The 19,067-nt window shown below is 40.0% G+C and overlaps 1 protein-coding gene across 8 annotated transcripts in view; it reads right to left on the reverse strand.

Moving 5' to 3' along the window:
* Positions 1-18,526, reverse strand: part of Phf3 (PHD finger protein 3) — a 75,086-nt gene extending 56,560 nt beyond the window's left edge. For 3 of the 8 annotated variants that reach the window (XM_051153008.1, XM_051153003.1, XM_051153005.1), the window contains exons 1-2: positions 17,639-17,742; positions 5,852-6,120 (exon numbers count right to left, since the gene is read on the reverse strand). In XM_051153008.1, coding sequence (XP_051008965.1) covers positions 5,852-6,120; positions 17,639-17,658 — 289 coding nt within the window. In that variant the 5' untranslated portion in view covers positions 17,659-17,742. Of the gene's footprint in view, positions 1-5,851; positions 6,121-17,638; positions 17,743-18,223 lie in introns of those variants that run through there. The other 5 variants (XM_051153004.1, XM_051153006.1, XM_051153007.1 and 2 more) reach the window with 5 other exon arrangements.
* Between the last annotated feature and the right edge of the window lie 541 nt (positions 18,527-19,067).

Below are 19,067 nucleotides of genomic sequence, written 5' to 3' on the forward strand. Positions count from 1 at the left end.
TCTCTTCCTTGTAGCTAAGTGAATTCCACCCTGAAATAATAGCCGCCTGGCACACAATGTATAGGACAGCTTGTCATGTGCTTCTATCCACTGGTGCTGATTCACTGCATGTATTTAAGAGCATCTATTTGCACAATCAACTGAATCACTAGCCAATTGTTCTGTTTATGTCTCTCCTCCCCCAACCCACCTGTTAACACCCTCGGCCTTAATAATTATAAGCCATTGCAGACTCTAATAAATCTCCCCTAAACCCAGCCATTAAAAATTTTTTAGCCTCTTTATCCTTCTAAAAGACTTTTTAACACTTTACCCTAGCAGGGCATGGTGGCGCATTCCTTTAATCCCAGCACTTAGGAGGCAGACGTAGGCAGATCACTGTGAGTTCGAGGCCAGGCTGTTCTACAAAGTGAATCTAGAACAGCAAAGGCTGCACAGAGAAACCCTGTCTGTGAGGGGGGAAAAATTTAAATAGATAAATAAATAATAAAAAAAAAAAAACTTCACCCTAACTGAAATTAAAGCTAAATGAAATTTGAGAACCAGCTTTAGAGCCCTGATTTCAAGAGCACTCAACTACATAAGCAGCTGAAAACTTAAGGTGCTAGTCCAATCTTAGTACTGTGGCTTTTTTATTAATGAACTTGGGAAAGTAACCATATAGAAGCCTGTTAATAACTGCTGTAGTGGGGCTGGAGAGATGGTTTAGTGGATAAGAGCACTGTCTGCTATTCCAGGAGTCCTGAGTTCAATCCCCAGCAACCACATGGTGGCTCAGAACCAACTGTACTGGAATCTGATGCCCTCTTCTGGCATACAGGTGTATATGCAGATAAAGCACTCATACATAAAATAAAATCTTTTAAAAAATAAAAAATAACTGCTAGCCAGGCAGTGGTGGCACATGCCTTTAATCCCAGCACTCGGGAGGCAGAGGCAGAGGCACGTGGCTCTCTGTGACTTCAAGGCCAGCCTGATCTACCAAGAAAGTCCAGGCCAGCCAAGGCTACACAGAGAAACCCTGTCTTGGGGAGAGGGGGGCTGTGGGGGGGGGGGGGCTCGGGGCAGGGGATACACTTGCTGGGGGCTGGAGAGATGGCTCAGTGGTTAAGAGCTCTTCCAAAGGTCCTGAGTTCAATTCCCAGGAACCAGAAGGTGGCTCACAACCATCTATAATGTGATCTGATGCCCTCTTCTGCAGATAAAGCACTCACATACAATAAATAAATCCTAAAAAAAAAACAAAAAAAACAAAAAAACAACTTGCTGGACAAAGTACATCACTGGGGCAGACGTTGAGGGTTTAGTCGTCCCCCCCCCCCCCGTTCTCTCTGCCTCCTGTGTGCGGCTGACAATGATAAGCCAGTATCCTACACTAACCTTCAACTGCCATGCCTTCCCTATCATTATGGACGCCAGCACTCTAGAACTGTAAGCCAAAATAAATCTCTTCTTCCTTAAATTGCTCTTGGTCCTGGCACATTACCACAGCAACAGAATGTAACTGATACAATTACTATGAATATAGCTACAGCTTTTAAGGTATCCCGAAGATGTAATGAGATATGGCCGGTAAACCACTTCTACCCACCACCTGGTACATTAACACCAAAGCAGTAAGCATTTATCACCTTCCTTCATAGACATCCTCTACGAAAAAAGAACTCGAGGCTTTCTTCATACGCTGCCTCTGCCTGCAAGCTCACTGTGAAAACACTACCCCAAAACTTGAGGCTGAAATTACTTTCATAACAAGTACAAAGCAGTAATTTAGGAGTAAGCTAATGTTTGGCAAGTTTGGTATCTTGGTGTGATGACTAATTTTATATCAACATGGTCAGAATATGATACCAAGATATATTTGGTTAAACAATACTACGTGTAGGCTCTTTTTGTCCAGGAAGACGACTAACACCTAAACTTTGAATAAAGTAGGTATTGCCTCAACTTCATGACTGTATCCAAGCACTGACTCGTAAAGAAATAAACACCTTTCTCTAACCTTAAACTAAAGAGGGGGGGGGGGTGACAGGACAGATACAACTTACTAGTAACTGCTTCTCAACCTGCTATTTAGTGTTTCCCCCAAGTAACTGCAGAGGACGTGGCTAACAATCCATATTCCACAGTAAACCACTACATTTCCTACTCACCATCAAAAGATGAACAACAAAATAACCCAACACTTGGGGAATGTTCCCAACGCTATTGGAAAGGAAAAATAAATTCAGAGAAAATCTACTGTCCCTATTTACAATAGAATGCCATTTTAAAATGTTATATACAGAATGCATTTAAAGATCTTAACAACTTTCACAATTAAATTTTCAGACAAAGGAAACATAACAGTGCATGTCAAAAAAGCAAAACTCTAAAACAAATTTCTAAAAAGACAAAACAGAAAAGATGTAGAAGTAAATAAAAATGATGCTAAATACACAGACAGAATATGATTAGTAATGAGAAATTGTCAACACAAGTCAATCTTTAAGGGGATGGATTTGATCATCATGTACTGTATATAAGTATTGAAACACACTGACCTATGAATATGCAAAATTACGTTAATTTTTAAAAAGAAACTGCCGGAAATGGCAGTAAAATATACTCCTGGTAAAAAACTTGTAAGTCACTACAGACCACAGTACTCTGTGCAGAAGGAAAGCAGCACAAATGAAGTCTGATGAGCAAGGTCTTTCTCTGCTCCAAACTGGACTGGAACTCACTATCTAGGCTGATCCAGCATGAAACTTTTTTTTTTTTTTTTTAAACCTTCAAGGGACAGTTTATTAAAGAACAGAGTCCAAAGAAGGTGTGGCTATTTACCTAATTATCTTACTTATGTTTACTACCAAGTTATTGTCATGGTCTCAGGTTCTTTTTTTTTTTTTAAATACACTAAGTTTGTTTTTATTCACTTTACATCCCAACTGCAGCCCCCTCCCTCCCTTTCCCCCTCCTCTCCTTCCCCTAATTCTCAGAAAGGGAGCCCTCCTTCCCTACCATCTGACTCAGCCTATCAAGTCTCATCAAGACAGCCTGCCTCCTTTTCCTCTGTGGGCTGGCATGGCCACCCACTGAGGAAAGTGATCAATGAGTGGGCAACAGGGTCCATGTCAGAGGTAGCCCCTACTCCCATACTATGGGGCTCCCAGGGAGGCTGTGCTGCCTATGGTCCTCATCTGAGCAGGGGGTCCTCTCTATTAGCATGGGCCTCTTGACAATCTTCCTGTCTCAGCCTTTCAAGTATTGAGAGTACAGGCACAAGTTTCTACAGACAACAAAAATATAATACAAGCCACCCAATTCTGCCAACAACAAAAGAAACCTCTCAACAACTACAGAAAAAACCAGGTTCTACAGAACAGAGAAAAGGAGATTATTCCATTTATTCCACTTGCTAATTTTACAGTATAAAAAAAGAAAAAGAAATACATTTCTTTGCTCTGGTCAAGACCATCAGTAAAAATCTATGGAGCCAGGTACAAACGTCTGGATAGAAACTGACATGTTTATAACAAAAACCCTGAAGAAATTTATCATTAGCTGGAAAAGTTACTTTCCACAAAGTATTTTCATTAGATTACAATAAGATTTCTTCTTTGAAACTTTCTGAAATATAGTATTATACCAAAATAAAAATTTTTAAATGAGCCATTAGAAAATGAGTGGGCTTCTGACTGAACCAACTATCTTACAGGACAAAAAGAATCATGAATCCTATCTCCTAACTGACTGGCAAACACTGAAAGCGAAACAATCCCAAACAGAGTAACTTTAGCATCTCTGTAAGCGTCCTTCAGAGTCTCTTGCATGTCTTAAAGAGCGTTTATACCATACACATACGGATACAGAAAGTTCATTGACTATACACCTCAGGCAATTACAGCCAACGCATTAATGAGAACATTTCCACTCAGAATTATTAACAGGTGTTAATAAACAATCCTCAAAAGTATTTCAATAAAGGAATTTTAAGTCTTTAGAAAAGAAACAGTCACCAAAACTGAGGCCTTTTTACATAAGTAAAAACGTTTACATCAACAGAAACTATCATTTAAAAAGATATTTCAAATAACCAGCAGAAATACTAGGATTACTAATGATCCAGAATTTTCTAAGTGAAAGTGTCAAGCAAGATGCTAATCATTTTGGTTCCAGACCCTTCAAAACATATCAGTGATGACTGTAATTCCAACAACTGCACAGGTATGAAATGTTTTTTCTGAATGTAGACTAAACTAGCCAACAATGTGCGGACAAAGTACTTAACAGTAAAGATATATACAACTACTCAGACACAGGCACAACACATACACAAAACAGTTGTAAAATTTTAGAACGTTTGATAATACAAGTAACAAAGTGACCTACTGATAACAACACAATATAAATTATTTCAGAGATACACTATTGACAACATGTCAGTTCAAAGCACTTCATTATTAAGGAGTGATTGAAATGAGAGTCCTAGAAACCAGTGTTGAGGTCTTCAGGCAGCATGATCTGAGCCAACAGCAATCCAGACATCCAAACCTTCAGTTACTACTGAAATTTAAGATACTGGACAAAAAATATTAAAAAGAAATAGTAAATATACTGAAAACATATTTCAGGAGCAGTCTAAAGTCATTAGCAACCAGTATCACATAAACCTGTGAGTTACTCTGGGGAAGAGTCAGGTGTCCCCATCCTTGACGTTTCCCCTGACACTGAGAAAGGGTCTTGATATGTAACCCAGGCTGGCCATGAACTCAAAATCCTCCTGTTTCAGCTTCCCAAGTGCTGGGATTATAGGCATTCACCCTTATACCCAACTCCAAAGACACTTCTCATTAAAAGTACTTCAGCCTGACAGGAAGCTACTCTCCTTACTGTCTCAGCTGTGCATTCCAACAGTTCAAGCCACATGAGTGATTTCAGAAGTTCAAATAGTCACATATAAAACAACAGGCGAGGCTTATACCTGACTAATGACGGGTTATTTGCCTGGCATGTGCAAGGCCCTGGGTTCAATCTCAATAAATAAACAAATAAGTAGCAGTAGAAAAAATAGCCAGGCACAGAAATCTACTCAGGCAAAAGAACTGCATGAGCCCAGGAGGTGGAGGCCAGCCTGAGGCAACACTTGAGACCCACACAGACTCATAAAAATAATTTAGTGAAAAATAGATAAACTTGTCATAACTTACTTAAGCAAGTATCTTCAGAAAATTGCTTTAACCATAATGAAGTTCATGGAATACTTTGCAATCTTCTTTCATAACAAATATGCAAACATTAATGTGCATTTTACAGCACATCTCAACTGTAGCTAAATTAATTTGGAGTAATAATTACACATAGCTAATGGTTACTCTAGGGGATAGCATAGTCTAGGGTACATTGTCTGGTTCTGAAACAGACATATAGAATAGTAAAGAATCTGTAATTTGAGCCAAGTAAATTATGAAAGCTGAAGGTCAATTCAGCCTTCACTCCTGACTCTAGCAGTGTCCCATTTGCCAGGCAACCTTTATTTCTATCATGAGTCCCAATTTTCATGTTATAATGACGTAATTTGTAACAACAACCCCTTTGTCTTCACAAACATCCCATCTCATGTGACAAATGACATGGTCACTCTACCTACATCCACACCATCTTGAAAATAACTCTATACACTGCTTGGAAGAAAATTTAAGTGAAATTCTCTATTACTGATGCCTGGAAAAGAGACTCTAGATTTTAAGGAAAGAACCCTAAATCCACTACACTCATTTTTAAAAAAGAAAAGGAAAAAAGATGCTGCTGGAAAGTCTTTATTTTAAATTGCAGACTTAAAAAAAAAAAAAAAAAAAGTAAGAATTACCTGTTGTACAAGGCATCTGGAAATTGGGATCATTGCTATCCAAAACAGGCAAACAGAACTGGTTACTTGCAGATCCTAGCATAGGGTCCTTATCGCTGAGCATGTTCTTCAGCGAGTCCTCTAAGACATTCTGACTTGTACTAAAATCCTCACAGACTTCATTCTCCAGGTTGGATCCTAGAAATAGGGCATCATCTAAGTGTTCAGTAGGAATTAAATGATTAAATGTATCAACTATATCCATGAAGACTTCTGTGTGTCTTTCAACCCTATAGAAAGACAAAAAAAATACCATAAGAAATAAAGCTATCAATTGAAAATCACCTAATACCAAATTATTTTAATAATTTTGAATCTAAGAACACTTCTGAATTTGTTTTTTTTAACCCTCACTGTTTAGAATATACATTTGGAAATGTGGAACAAATTTTTACTGAATGACCTTTATCATGCATGTAGAATATTATTTTACCAGAAACCCTACAAAATGTTTACTCAATTCATTATTTTTTAGAAAAATAATTATATAGTCCGTTAATTTGATATTTCTGAAAGAATTACATGGTTTAAACCATAAAAACTGTCTGTTTTCACCCATAACATTTTCGTAAAGAATCAAACAATACTTTTACAGTAAAACCATATAAAATAGCTAAAATTCAATTATTTAAATCATGGTCTCATAACTACTAAAAACCATAGCCTTGTTGTATTTACAGAGTATTATAATTATTCACACATAACACAGAGACAAGTTTGTTCTGTAGAGTCAAAGAAACTATTAACTAAACCCAACAGCCACAAGTTTATAAACGCACACAAAGTTGTGCGCATACACACATTTCTCCCAAGGTCTTCTTTTAGGAGAAAACAAGATAAATGACAAGAAAACAATCACAACATATATTGAAATGTATATTAGTGAGTTATATGTGGCTGACACATAAGTTTAATTAGTCTACCCAAATTGTACCTACACACTAGCATTCAGCAAAAGGTATTCCAAGGAGCTTTCAAGAAGCCTTAATTATCAAAACCTGAATTATTTTTACAAAAAGTTTAGACAAAACTGAACCAGTTAGAAAACCATACTGATCACCTAGAATATCTTGTGCTTCTTATTTTCAAAGCCCCACTCCTTTTTCATTTTTTAAGACAGGTTTTCTCGGTGTAGCCCTGGCTATCCTCGAACTCACTTTGTAGGCCAAGTGGGCTAGCCTTGAACTCACATCTGCCTGTCTGTGTCTCCTAAGTGCTGGGATCAAAGGTGTATGCAACCACACCCAGCTTTTTTTTTTTTTTTTTAATGTCCAGCTTTTTCAAAGCCTTTTACAATAACTTAAATCTACCAAAACTTTCTTAACCTGGCTTAAGTGCATCCTCCTTAGAAAGAAGGGAAAGCTGGTGTGATGCTGTCCAGCTACAATCCGGGAACTCAGGAGGATCAGGAGCTTGAGGCCAGCCTGGGCCACAAGCTAAGAGACTATCTAAAAAAGGAGGCAGTGTGGAGTTCCAGTACACAGCTAATGAATATATATTACATGAAATTCTTTGGGAAACATTTCACCTTCATGTGTATAACTTAATTTCAGTGATTAAAAGAATTTGACAATATGCTTTTTTTTTAAAGAGGAAAATGCCTTTAAATAATGTAAAAGTTTTCCTTAAAGTCACCCAGCTCCTCAGACCATGCCTAATACCTATTCACCCTTAATGCTGAGCTTAGGAGCCAGAAAGACTTGACTCATTGAAGGCTACTTAAAAACAGTTTCCCAGCAAAGTAGTGATTTCCTGGGACCCAAGATGGGAAGAATGACTCTGAAGAATAAATGGAAACTTTAAGGAATGGCGGGAATGTCCTAAATCTTAATATTGTAATAGTTTCAGAAATATCTCGTCATTCTTCTAACAGAAGATCATGAGTTCAAGGCCATCCTTGGCTACATAAAGAAGAGCCTGAAGCCAGCCTGGGCCAATAAGACTCTTCTCAACACAGTTCCCACACCAAAGGAGAGCAATTTGAGAGGAGGGGGGGAGATATTAAGCATATTGAAGTCTTTAAGGTCAAATTTGGGCTAGAGAGATGGCTCAGAGGTTGAGAGCACTTCCTGCTCTTCCAAAGGTCCTGAGTTCAATTCCCAGCAACCACATGATGGCTCACAACCATCTCTAATGAGATCTGGTGCTCTCTTCTGGTGTGCAGTTGTACATGTAGGCAAAACATTGTGTGTGTGTGTGTGTGTGTATATATATATATATATATATATATATATTAAATAAATCTTTTTAAAAATGCAACAAACATTTTAATCCAAACTATATGACTTTGTGTTTCACTGGATTTAGATAGTATTATCAAGAAAACATATATGGTCCAAAGTTAAGACTGTGTATAATAAGGCTGCATTTCTTTAACAATGTTTTTCTTTATTCAGACTGACACCTTCACAGGCCAGTAAGAATGAGAATCTCTTAAGACAGAAAACAAAGAGATCGTCAAATTTATGGGTTAAAAAAACAAAAACAAAAAACAAAAAAACAAAAAAAAACCACCCCAATTTCCATAGGAAATAGCACAATCCTAGTACTCTGTGGAACATATTTTAAGGGAAATTTATATAAATTAATGAAGCTGCTTTTTTAAAAATGTGGGTCCTATTTGATTTGCACACAATTCAATAAAAAAAAAAAAAAAAAAAGCAAAAATAGTGGACAGCCAGGCAACATTCAAGTTATGTTGAAAGGAACATTTGTCACAAGGATAGAGTCATCTAAGAACTTGGCTTCAGATACGAAGCCCGCAGTGTCAAGAGCAACCCCTGCTAGGGACAGAGATCTAGCTTTCAGCGGTCAGCTAAAGCATGTGCTGCTCTTGCAGGAAACACAAGTTTGGTTCTAGCACTATGTCCAGCAAGCGCCACAGGAAACAAACGTTAATTACAGAAATATTAACTAACTTAAAGCAGACACATGAATCTAAGTGCAATATGGTCTGGCTGCACAACAGAAAACAGATGGTGGGGAAGCTGGTACAATCTGAACCATGTATGTACTTCAGTTTACAGTTTTCTGTTTGCTCTGAGAGTGGCACTAATATTACATCCGAAGTCAGTGATCAGGGGAAATGGATTAAAGCTATTACAGGGTATATACGAACTCTTATCCTACTTTGCAGCTTTCCTATGAGTCTAAAAATATTCCAAACTAAAACAGCTTTAAAATGAAAAAGAATATTGGAGATACTAAGTAAAAGACAAAGACAAGCAGATGTAATTAAAAAGTTATTTTCCTTATCTTTGATAATTATATAGCTGCTTAATACAAATTTCTGTCTCTTATACCAAAGTTTTACTTAAATAGTTCCTTACATTTATTATTTTAAGCAAAACACAGATCTATTTAAAAGGGCTTATGGAATGCATACCATAATCATTATCAATAATTCGAGATTATACATGCTAAAATCTGAAATGGTTTCTGGATTCACAGTACCTATTGTTTATAAACAAAAAAAATACACACAGTTGTCACAGAATTGAATAATCTTAATTCAAAACATTCATTTTCTCACAGACTTTCTAAATATCTACTACAAAGGGAAACCAACCGACTCAAATTTAAGGAACTCATAATCCAAGACAAATTACAGACATACAAACACAATAAGATATAAATAGCAACAGACTATCAATATTGGAAGGCTGCTAATAGGATCTTCTAACAGGTGAAAACTCAGGAGGTAAGTAGATATGTGACCTGAATCCTAAAAGTTCAGAGGGTGGGCCAGGAGAAGGAAAATGGTACTAATTATGAACAGTTATGTCCCATTCTACTGAACCCTTTATAAAGACTCATAAAATAACTGAAAATACAGGTACTAACTAATGTTGTATGCACAACTTAATTTGAACCAAAGATATTTCCAATTTTAAAACACTTAATTTAACTTTGAAAATTAGACTGCAGTTAAAGTTATATTACATTAAATAAAACCAAAATATAACTATCTGTTTCAGGTATGAATAGAATGGGGGGGATTAAAAAGTGGGCACGTGCTATGAAAATCTTCACATATCAGAAAAGTGGATAGAGGGGAAGACATCCTATTGAGACTCTAGGTGAAAGAAGCATGGGAGAATGGGGAAATAGAAGGATCCAGAGGGTCCTAGAAACCTACAAAAAGAATATTATGACAGGCGGATCTGGGCCCAGGGGCTCTGCTCAAACTATGGCACCAGCCAAGGACAGTATGTGCAGTAAACTTCGAACCCCCAACCAGATCTAACCAAAGAAAAGGACATTCTCCACAGTTGAGTGGAAAGTGGGGACTGACTTTCACACGTAGTCGGGTTCCCCATATTTGACCACGTCCCCTTGATGGGGAGACCTGGTGGCACTCAGAGGAAGGATAGCAGGGGACCAAGAAGAGACTTGATACCCTATGAGCATATACAGGGGGAGGAGGTCCCCCTCAGTCACAGTCATAGGGGAGGGGAGTAAGGGGAAAATGGGAGGGAGGGAGGAACGGGAGGACACAAGGGATGGGATAACCATTGAGATGTAGTATGAATGATTTTTTTTTAAACGGGGTCAAAAAATTACTTTAAATCCAGTCAAGGTGACACATGCCTGTAATCCCAGCACTCAGGGAGGCAGGCAGAGGCAGGCAGATCTCTGTGAGTTCAAGGACAGCCTGGTCTACAGGACAACCAAGGCTACACAGAAAAATCCTGTCCCAAAAAAACAAAACAAACAAACAAAAAAACAGCAACAACCACCAAAAAATAAAAATTAAAAAACTGACTTTACCATTAGATTTTAGATATCTCATTTTAAACTGCACTGAACCTAGTGGCACAGGCTATAATCCTACCTCCTTAGGCAGGCAGGCACAAGGTAGTCATAAACTCAAAGCCTGCCTGGGCTAAAAAATGATTTTGTTTTCAAGCCCAATCCAGGCAGTTCAGTGAGGCTTTGGAGACACAGAGTGGTAGAGTTCATCTCAATACCAAATATATCAAAAAAGGTCTCCAACAGAAATTAAAGCAAAGCTATATAAAGTAGATTTCATCCTCTATTACTTTTTTTAGGCCTAGCAATATCACCAGTATCAAAGTTAAAGAGACCAAGAGATAGCTGGGTGTGGGGGCATGCTTATAATTCTAGCACTAAGGAGGAGGAGGAGAATAGAATTCAAGGCTGGAGAGATGGCTTAGAGGTTAAGAGCACCGCCTGCTGTTCCAGAGGTCCTGAGTTCAATTTATGGCAACCACATAATAACTCCTTACCATCTATAATGAGAACTGGTGCTCTCTTCTGGAGGACAGGTATACATGCAGGCAGAACATTATATACATCATCATCATCATCATAAAAATAATAATAATAATAATAATAATAATAATAATAATAATAATAATAATAATAATAATAATGAATTCAAAGCTAGCTCTAGTTAAATATCAAGCTCCAAGCTAGCCTGGTACAAGAACCTCAGTAATTTTTTAAAAACTCAAAGGCCTAAAAAGAAATTGAAGACTATGTAATGAGCTTCATCTAAACATGTAACAGGTGACATGAAGAATTAAAAAATATACAAGATATGGCTGGCTGTTTAAATGAGAATACCCCCACTGGCTTGAATGCTTGACTACCTGGTCTTTGGAGAGGATTAGGTAAGGCCTTGTTGAAGGAGGTGTCACTGAGGGTGGGCTTAATGTTTCAAGAGTGCAAACCACTCCCAGTTCCTAACTCTCTCACTCTCTGGCCCCTTCGTGGCCCCTGCTTTTGAATACAGCTGTTCCTTCAGCCATGCCTTTTTCTCTGCCATCATGGACTCAAGACCAGTTAAATGCTTTCTTTTATAAGCTGCCTTGATCAAGGTGTTTTGTCACAGCAATAAAAAAGTAACTGAAACATAAGGACATAACAAAAGCCTATGAAATTTTGATTCATGGTAATAATAATCGGAAAGGAGCATTTTATACATATACTAGTGAAGGTCTCAGTACTAAAATAACATTTTAACAAAAACCTAAAGAGAAAGTGTGATCGATCACGTATAAGAGAAATCCAGGCAAAGACCCAGAACAAAGCGACCATACTTGATGCCTTCCAGCCCTGACATGATAGTTTAACCTATTTAAATTTGATTTAAACTTTAAAATCAACCAATTTGATCAGGTACGCTAAACAAGAACAAATTTCTAACAGGCAGCTTTAGGAAAGCATACAACTACTATTATCAGGGAAACATAAACTTAATATATTCTAACCGAATATCAAGCTGCACATGCCTCACAACTCTTCCCCACACCTTGGGTATGACACAAGGTCTCTTGTGGCTGAGACTGGCCAAGTTAGTCCTCCTGCCTCTGCCTCCCAATGCTGGGAATTCCAGGTGTCTTCAGGACCAAATTATTCTTAATTGGATGCAACTATACCCACCCACCCCCCCCCAAAAAAAAACTGGCTATGGTTAGATACCTTTACTGTCATCACAGTTGGAAGAGCATCACAAGTATCTATCAAAAACACTATAATTGGGAGGAGGTGAGAGGAAGAAACATTCAATAGTATGGGCCAAGAAATGCTCCTCCAGACACTCATTTACCAAAACAACTCTGTATTATAATCTCGACTTTTCAGAATTAATTAGCAAAGAATATAAAACTGCTTGCAAGAGTAGGCAATGGAGCAAAAAGCTGAACCCAGAGAAATAGTTCTTTCAAGATTTAATATTACCACTGCCCAATATAGTTTTTATAAAATTACATTTGGTGAATGTTTACTATTTGGGATGCTGTAACAAGTAGCTCACTGGCACTGTGTTATTTAATCCTCACAATCACAGTATCAGACAGGTACAACTATTATCAATCACAAGAAATGTGCTACACCTAGTTACAACTAGTGTTCAGCATAATAAGAGTAGTTTTAAGCTCACCTGTATGACATCAAGGTTATTTCTTTAAGACTGGTATAAAAGCATTACAGATAAGGACTGGAGAGAGAGTTCAGTAGTTAATATCACTGAACTCTGGCTACTCTCACAAAGAGCCCAGGTTCAATTCCCAGCACCCACATCCTTGTTTAGAACCCACACCTTTAGAACAGCCTCAAGGGAGATGAGGCTCTCTTCTGCACTCTGTAGGAATCAGGTACACATGTGCAGACATACATACACCCATGCAGTTTTAAATTATTTTAAAAATGTTTTAAACTATAGATGCATACTGGGTTATCCATCTAAGAAAGTCAAGGAAAACTGAAATATTTAGGTACAATTCTACAAATAACTGTCCTACACTTCAAATTCTGTTCCAGTTTCATGAGTTAGAATCTACCAGAAAAATCTCAAAGGAAAACAAGGATCATGAAGTCTTTGTAAATTTTTCAAGCGAAAGAAAATAAATAAATAACACCCTGCCAAAGACTAAAGAAAACCAACTTAGAAAAAGAACTAGCAGGTAAAAGCTGAACCTGGACAATGAGAACTGGACTAGCCAAAGTAGCGAAAGAAAAATGCTCATTTTAAAATTTACAGGCATTTGGTATTCTAAGTAGCACTCAGCAGCAGTAGGATTTGAATCAGGTACAGAAGTATCAGAGCAGGAGCACTAACAGTCAGACCAGGACACAGGTGTCCCTTACTATCAACCCCATAAAGTAGGTGCTCTTACTGTGTTTCTTCTACAGAAGAGCAAATGAAAACTCAAATAGTTATATAATTTTCCAAAGGTCACATACCCAATATCCTTAAATTACAATACAGTCAGTGGATTTCTGAGCCAGCATTTCTAATGTTTTTATGCATTCAATCCTTACATAACACATTTTTTATAACTTTAATACACAAAGTCTGTAAAACTGCTAAACAAATACCTCACTTTCCTTTCAAAACAAAGCAGGGAATATGTACATAGCCGCACTGTACACATTAAAAAAAATAATATGGCTAACCTTAATGTGTATGAACATATCATTTGGAGGGAAAGTAAACTTACCAGCTAAAAATTTTGCAATGTATTTTCACCATTTTGTTCCACATGTCCACTCCACAAAAAGTATGGATTACAGTATTATGCTTAGGCCTTCTTTATCACCTCCCATGCCATTCAAACCTATATACTTAAGATTATACCAACAGATTTAAAAATTCTGGGTAACATTCAAGTCTCAGACTGTTTTTTTTTTAGGACCCTTCACTCTGTGGCCAAAAATGTTAATTCCTGCCAGGTGTGGTGGCGCTCACCTTTAATCCCAGCGCCCCAGAGGCAGAGACAGGCAGATCTCTGTGAGCTCCAAGGCTACCCTGGTCTACAAAGCCAGTCCAGGACAGCCAGGTCTACAAAAGAAATCTTGTCTTGAAAAACAAAACAAAACAAACAAAAAAAAGTAATTCCTTAGCCAGGCGTGGAGGGTGCCCACCATTAGTGAATCCCACAGGAGAGTGAGTTCATACTGAAATTCAGGCCAGCCAAGGCTATGTGGTGAAGGTCTGCTCCAAATAATTATTTCTGACAAAGAACTGTCTAAGCTTAAACACATACTGAATGACACTTGGCAATTCATACAATGCTTTCCTAACACTTGAATTCCCTTCTTAAATTTTAATACACTGATTTCCTATTTAATGTCTTTAAATCTTGCTTTTCGGCCAAAACTACAATCCCTCAGAGCACTTTGTTTCAGATACTTTAATCAAATCTGTGCTCTGATATGTCCTATTACATGGAATCAAACAACAAATTATTTTTCTTTCCCATTTTCAAAACTGTAACAGTATCCTAAGTTTTTAATAGTTCACAAGTCATTTTTGTAGTTTATAAAAAATAAGATCTCATATTTCTATAAAGGTATCCCACGATTCTCAGAAGATGCACTCCCACACATGGAGGGGTTGAGTACTGAGTGCAAGATTATTTTATTCCAAGCTAGCATCCATCTGTCAAAAAAAAAAAAAGTCTTGATAATGACAGATAATGAATATATTCAGCACTATAACAAATACTAACTTCTTGAAACTGAATTATTAAAAGAGAAAAAGAACACTCTAAAAAATTAAAAAAGCAAAAGGTACATTAAAGGAAATAATAGAACTTAATCTAGATTTTCTTCACTTTTAAGAAATCAAAATGTGCCGGGCAGTGGTGGCACACACCTCTGATCCCAGCACACTGAGAGTGGAGGCAGTTGGTTCTCTGTGCGTTCAAAGCTAGCCTGGTCTACAGAGTGAGTTCCAGGACACCTAAGGCTACAATGAAAAATCCCATCTCAAAAAAACGAATGAACAAACAAACAAACAACCCCCCCCCCAAAAAAAGAGCAAAATACATCCCAAAAGCAAACAGTGTATGACCTTGCAGAGGAAACGAGTTATTACCTAAGACATCTAAAACCTGAAACTGTGGGTCTAGTTTGCATACAGCGGCTTTTCTAAGTATGCCACCTACTACACAGATAACTTTTTTTTCTTTCAGTTTCCATCTGTGTTGGACCCCGGTCACAGCTATCTTCAGCCACATTTTTGAAGCTTCTGTAGACACACTGCCAGAGTATGAGTTACTATTTTCCTGCCTGAAAACGTGGTCTTCCACTTCTCCATTTTATTTTTCTTGTTTTGGGTTGGGTTTTTGTTGTTGTTTTGTTGTTTTTTTTGGGGGGGGGGGTGTTGCAAGTTCACTTTTCCCTACGGACCAAAGGAACTGCTCTCTCGGGGACCATAAAGGATAACAGCAGAGCCCTCCATTGTAGTGCTTTCCTGAGCTACAAAGTTTAATGCGTGTTTCTGTGTATACATGCATGTCTGAGTCTGTGTGCCTGTCCATATGTACAATTCTCCAAAATCTTAACTCTTAAGATCATTTTACAGCAAACCATCACTTGCTACCTTTCAAATCTTGCCAATAATATATAGATCAGAGGCTCTCAAACTTTTCTTATATGACTCCAAAACTGAATATGTTTTAAATTTTAATAATGTAGCTTTGTTATTAAAAGTTTCAATGTCTCTTATCCTAAAATTATTAACCTAACCCAATTCTTTTGGCTTTAAACTTTTTATACAGTGGATGTAAATATGTTTTTATTTTGATAAATGTAAGTTATGATAAGAAAATGATTTAGGAAAATTTGGGCATTAGGATAGGACTCACTAAGATAGGATAGATAGTGGAATACTTTCCCCAAGATTGTTAAATACAAATGAACTGGATATTGTAAATGTAATTTTTACCTGATAATTCTCATAATTACTCTTACTGTACATAGTTTATTAATGTTAGAGAAAAGGGTTTTTCTCTAATTGAAAGGGTAGCCACCACACTCCCTCACACAAGTCTGTTTGACATCCCACACTTAAGACCAAGCCAAAAACATGTTTACATCCACTATACAATTCTACCTGCATTTTATAGACCATTTTTCTATTATGACATATGAGAATATATAGTACACAGGAGTACATAAGCTGATACATATATAACTAATTTGGCGTAATACATAATAAGCTCACCATTTTCCCACTAGGATGCAAGAGCACTGTAACAAACTAGACCACTCATCATGCTCTTCAAGAAACACCTATATGCTGGCCGTGGTGGCGCACGCCTTTAATCCCAGCATTTGGGAGGCAGAGGCGGATCACTTGTGAGTTCGAGGCCAGCCTGGCCTACAAAAAGAGTCCAGGACAGCCAAGGCTTCAGAGAAACCCTGTCTCGAAAAACCAAAAAAGAAAGAAAGAAAAAGAAAAAGAAGCACCCATAAAGCGCGTTCAAGGGACAGGAGGAAACTTCCAGTCCCACTACGGAGCCATTTGTCATCTTGGCACATCACTAGTACAACAATAAAATAAAGCTTAGCATTTCCGGTCTTGACTCTCTTAAATGGCCCATTTCACTACGCAACAAGTCATTCTGCTACTAATGAATTATCTAAATGTGTGGTTTCAACAGAGCAATGACGGCCCCTCAACGCCCTGCTCAGATTCTGTTCCTGTTACTGAAATTTTTAAATAAGTGACAATGGTAATGATGATGAAGGGACGAATCACTATGAATATAAATGACCACAAAGAGAACAGTGGGGAGAAAAAAAAAATAATAAGATCCAAGCATATCAAATGCTAAGGGTTACTATTTGAAATAACTGGTTTTTCTCTCAACATCTTCTGTGCTCTGAAATAGCACTATAAATGAAAAGCATAAGGCTGGTACAACCGAACACGTCCTGTTTCTTTCATGTGTCTCTTTTCTATAACAAACACATCGTCTACATTTTCAAAATACCAAACACAAGAATTTGTAAAAAGGCAAGAACTGAGATGCAGGTTTGGAAACTGAAAACACAAGACAAAGTTTGAACCCAAAACACTAACCAAATAGAGCACCATAATTTGCTGTGTTCATTTGTCAAATTTTAGCCTAAAATATGGTTAGCAAAATTCATAATGCGGGAAAAGTCTCGGTTGTTCGACCCTTTTTTAAAAAAGACCTGTCCGGAGGATGAAGACTAACATCGGGGAAGACATTAAAGGAGCGTTGCCACTTCCCTCAAACCACAATCACGTTCTACTAACGATTAGTCAATAGCAATAATAAACACACATTCGAATCACAACGACTAGGAAGGGCCATTTAGCTACCCAAAGACAGGGGAAAGGGCCATCTGAGGGAAAAGAGCCTCGGGCTGGACCGTGCTACACCACTTTCTCCTCTCCCTGGGCCCCCGCCCCCGCCCCCGCCCCGTGTGTCAGATGATCAGTTATTTAGCACCATTAACACGTACTTATCGACTAGTGGGTTCATTAAATTACACGTCCTGTCAGCAAGCAGGACTCTCCGGGCTTCCCATTTCAAAGTAGGCAAAAAGAAAGGAGCCAGCCCACCCCTCTGCGTGTCCCGCACAAAAGCGCGCGTTCCCCTGAGGTCCGCAGACTCCCCACGACGCGGGGGCGCGGGTGCGCCTCGCCAGGGGTCCCCGGCCTGTCGCCAGGCTCCGCGAGCGGGCCACCGCGCCCGACCCCGGGGCCTTGGAATCAGGCCTGGCCCGCGCCGCCCTCCCGCCCGCTCGCCCGCCCTCCCGCCCGCGCGGCGGCGGAGACCCTGCACGCTCACGGGCGAGAGCCGGGGCCCAGCGGTCGCGCAGAGGCCGCGCCGCCACCGCCGCTCCAGGCTCGCGGTCCAAACGGCGGGGCAGGCCGGGCCGGGGCGGGGCAAGCCGCGGAGCCCCCCCCACCCCCCGAGGCCGAACGGCCCGGGAGGAGCGGGCGGCTGCTGCGCGCGCGAGAAGGGGGTTGGGGAGGTCCGCGTGCCGTGACGGGGGGAGGGGGTAGGCCACCGAAAGCCCGTCGCGGCCGACGCCGCCACTCACCCGCTCCGCAGACGAACGCTGCCACCGGCAGCCAGAGGAAGATGGAGGCCGCGGGGCCGCGGAGGAGGGGGCCGCGGAGGGGGTGCGCGCAGGGCGTCGGCGTTGCTGCCTCGGCTCGGGGCTCCCGGGCCCCCGCGCCGCCGCGGTGACGACACTCTACGGCTGGCCTGCGCGCCGCCCACCCCGTCCGAGCTGCAGCCGCTGCCTCCCTGAGCCCTGGGGTCGCTCGCCTCGTGGAGCCTGTGCGGCGCGGCGAGAGCCCGCAGCCATCGGCGTGCGACGGCGGCGGCGCGGGAGCTGGAGCGGGGCCGGTCACGTGACGCCACTGTTTACCGTTCCGGGGTCCCGGGGCTGCGTGCGCCGCGCCTGCGCGCTAGGGCCTCTGAGGCTATGCTGGTTGCCTCGCCGGATTTGCACGACAACCGACAGTGAAGGCTAAGCCGATCCGCTTTTCCCTGGCCTGCTTCTTTTACTTTCTGGGTGCGAGTTGAAAATCCAACTGAATATTACGCCTGAGTATTCCGGACGGCGATGGCCCGACCCTGCAGCCGATTAACTGAGACCATCTCAGAACTCCTTTTGCCTCGTTCAAGAAGCATTCCTGGGGGCTAGGCGTGGTTTATCACTGTGCTGGAGGCATTCGGATATTCAAGAGTTCTAGGCCAGCAGAGGCTAGCAAGTGAGACACCTTGTCTCTAAAAAAAAAAATTCCTGGATGCCAAAAATTATTATTCAAAATATGACTCGCAGTCCATGGAAGACCCCACTCCATGTTACCTTTCAGAGATGCTCCATTCCTCTTGCCAATAGCATGTGTCAGAATTTCTTGTCACCTTACAGAGAA

The sequence above is a fragment of the Acomys russatus genome, chromosome 11, assembly GCF_903995435.1.
Source record: "Acomys russatus chromosome 11, mAcoRus1.1, whole genome shotgun sequence".
Taxonomy (NCBI): domain Eukaryota; kingdom Metazoa; phylum Chordata; class Mammalia; order Rodentia; family Muridae; genus Acomys; species Acomys russatus.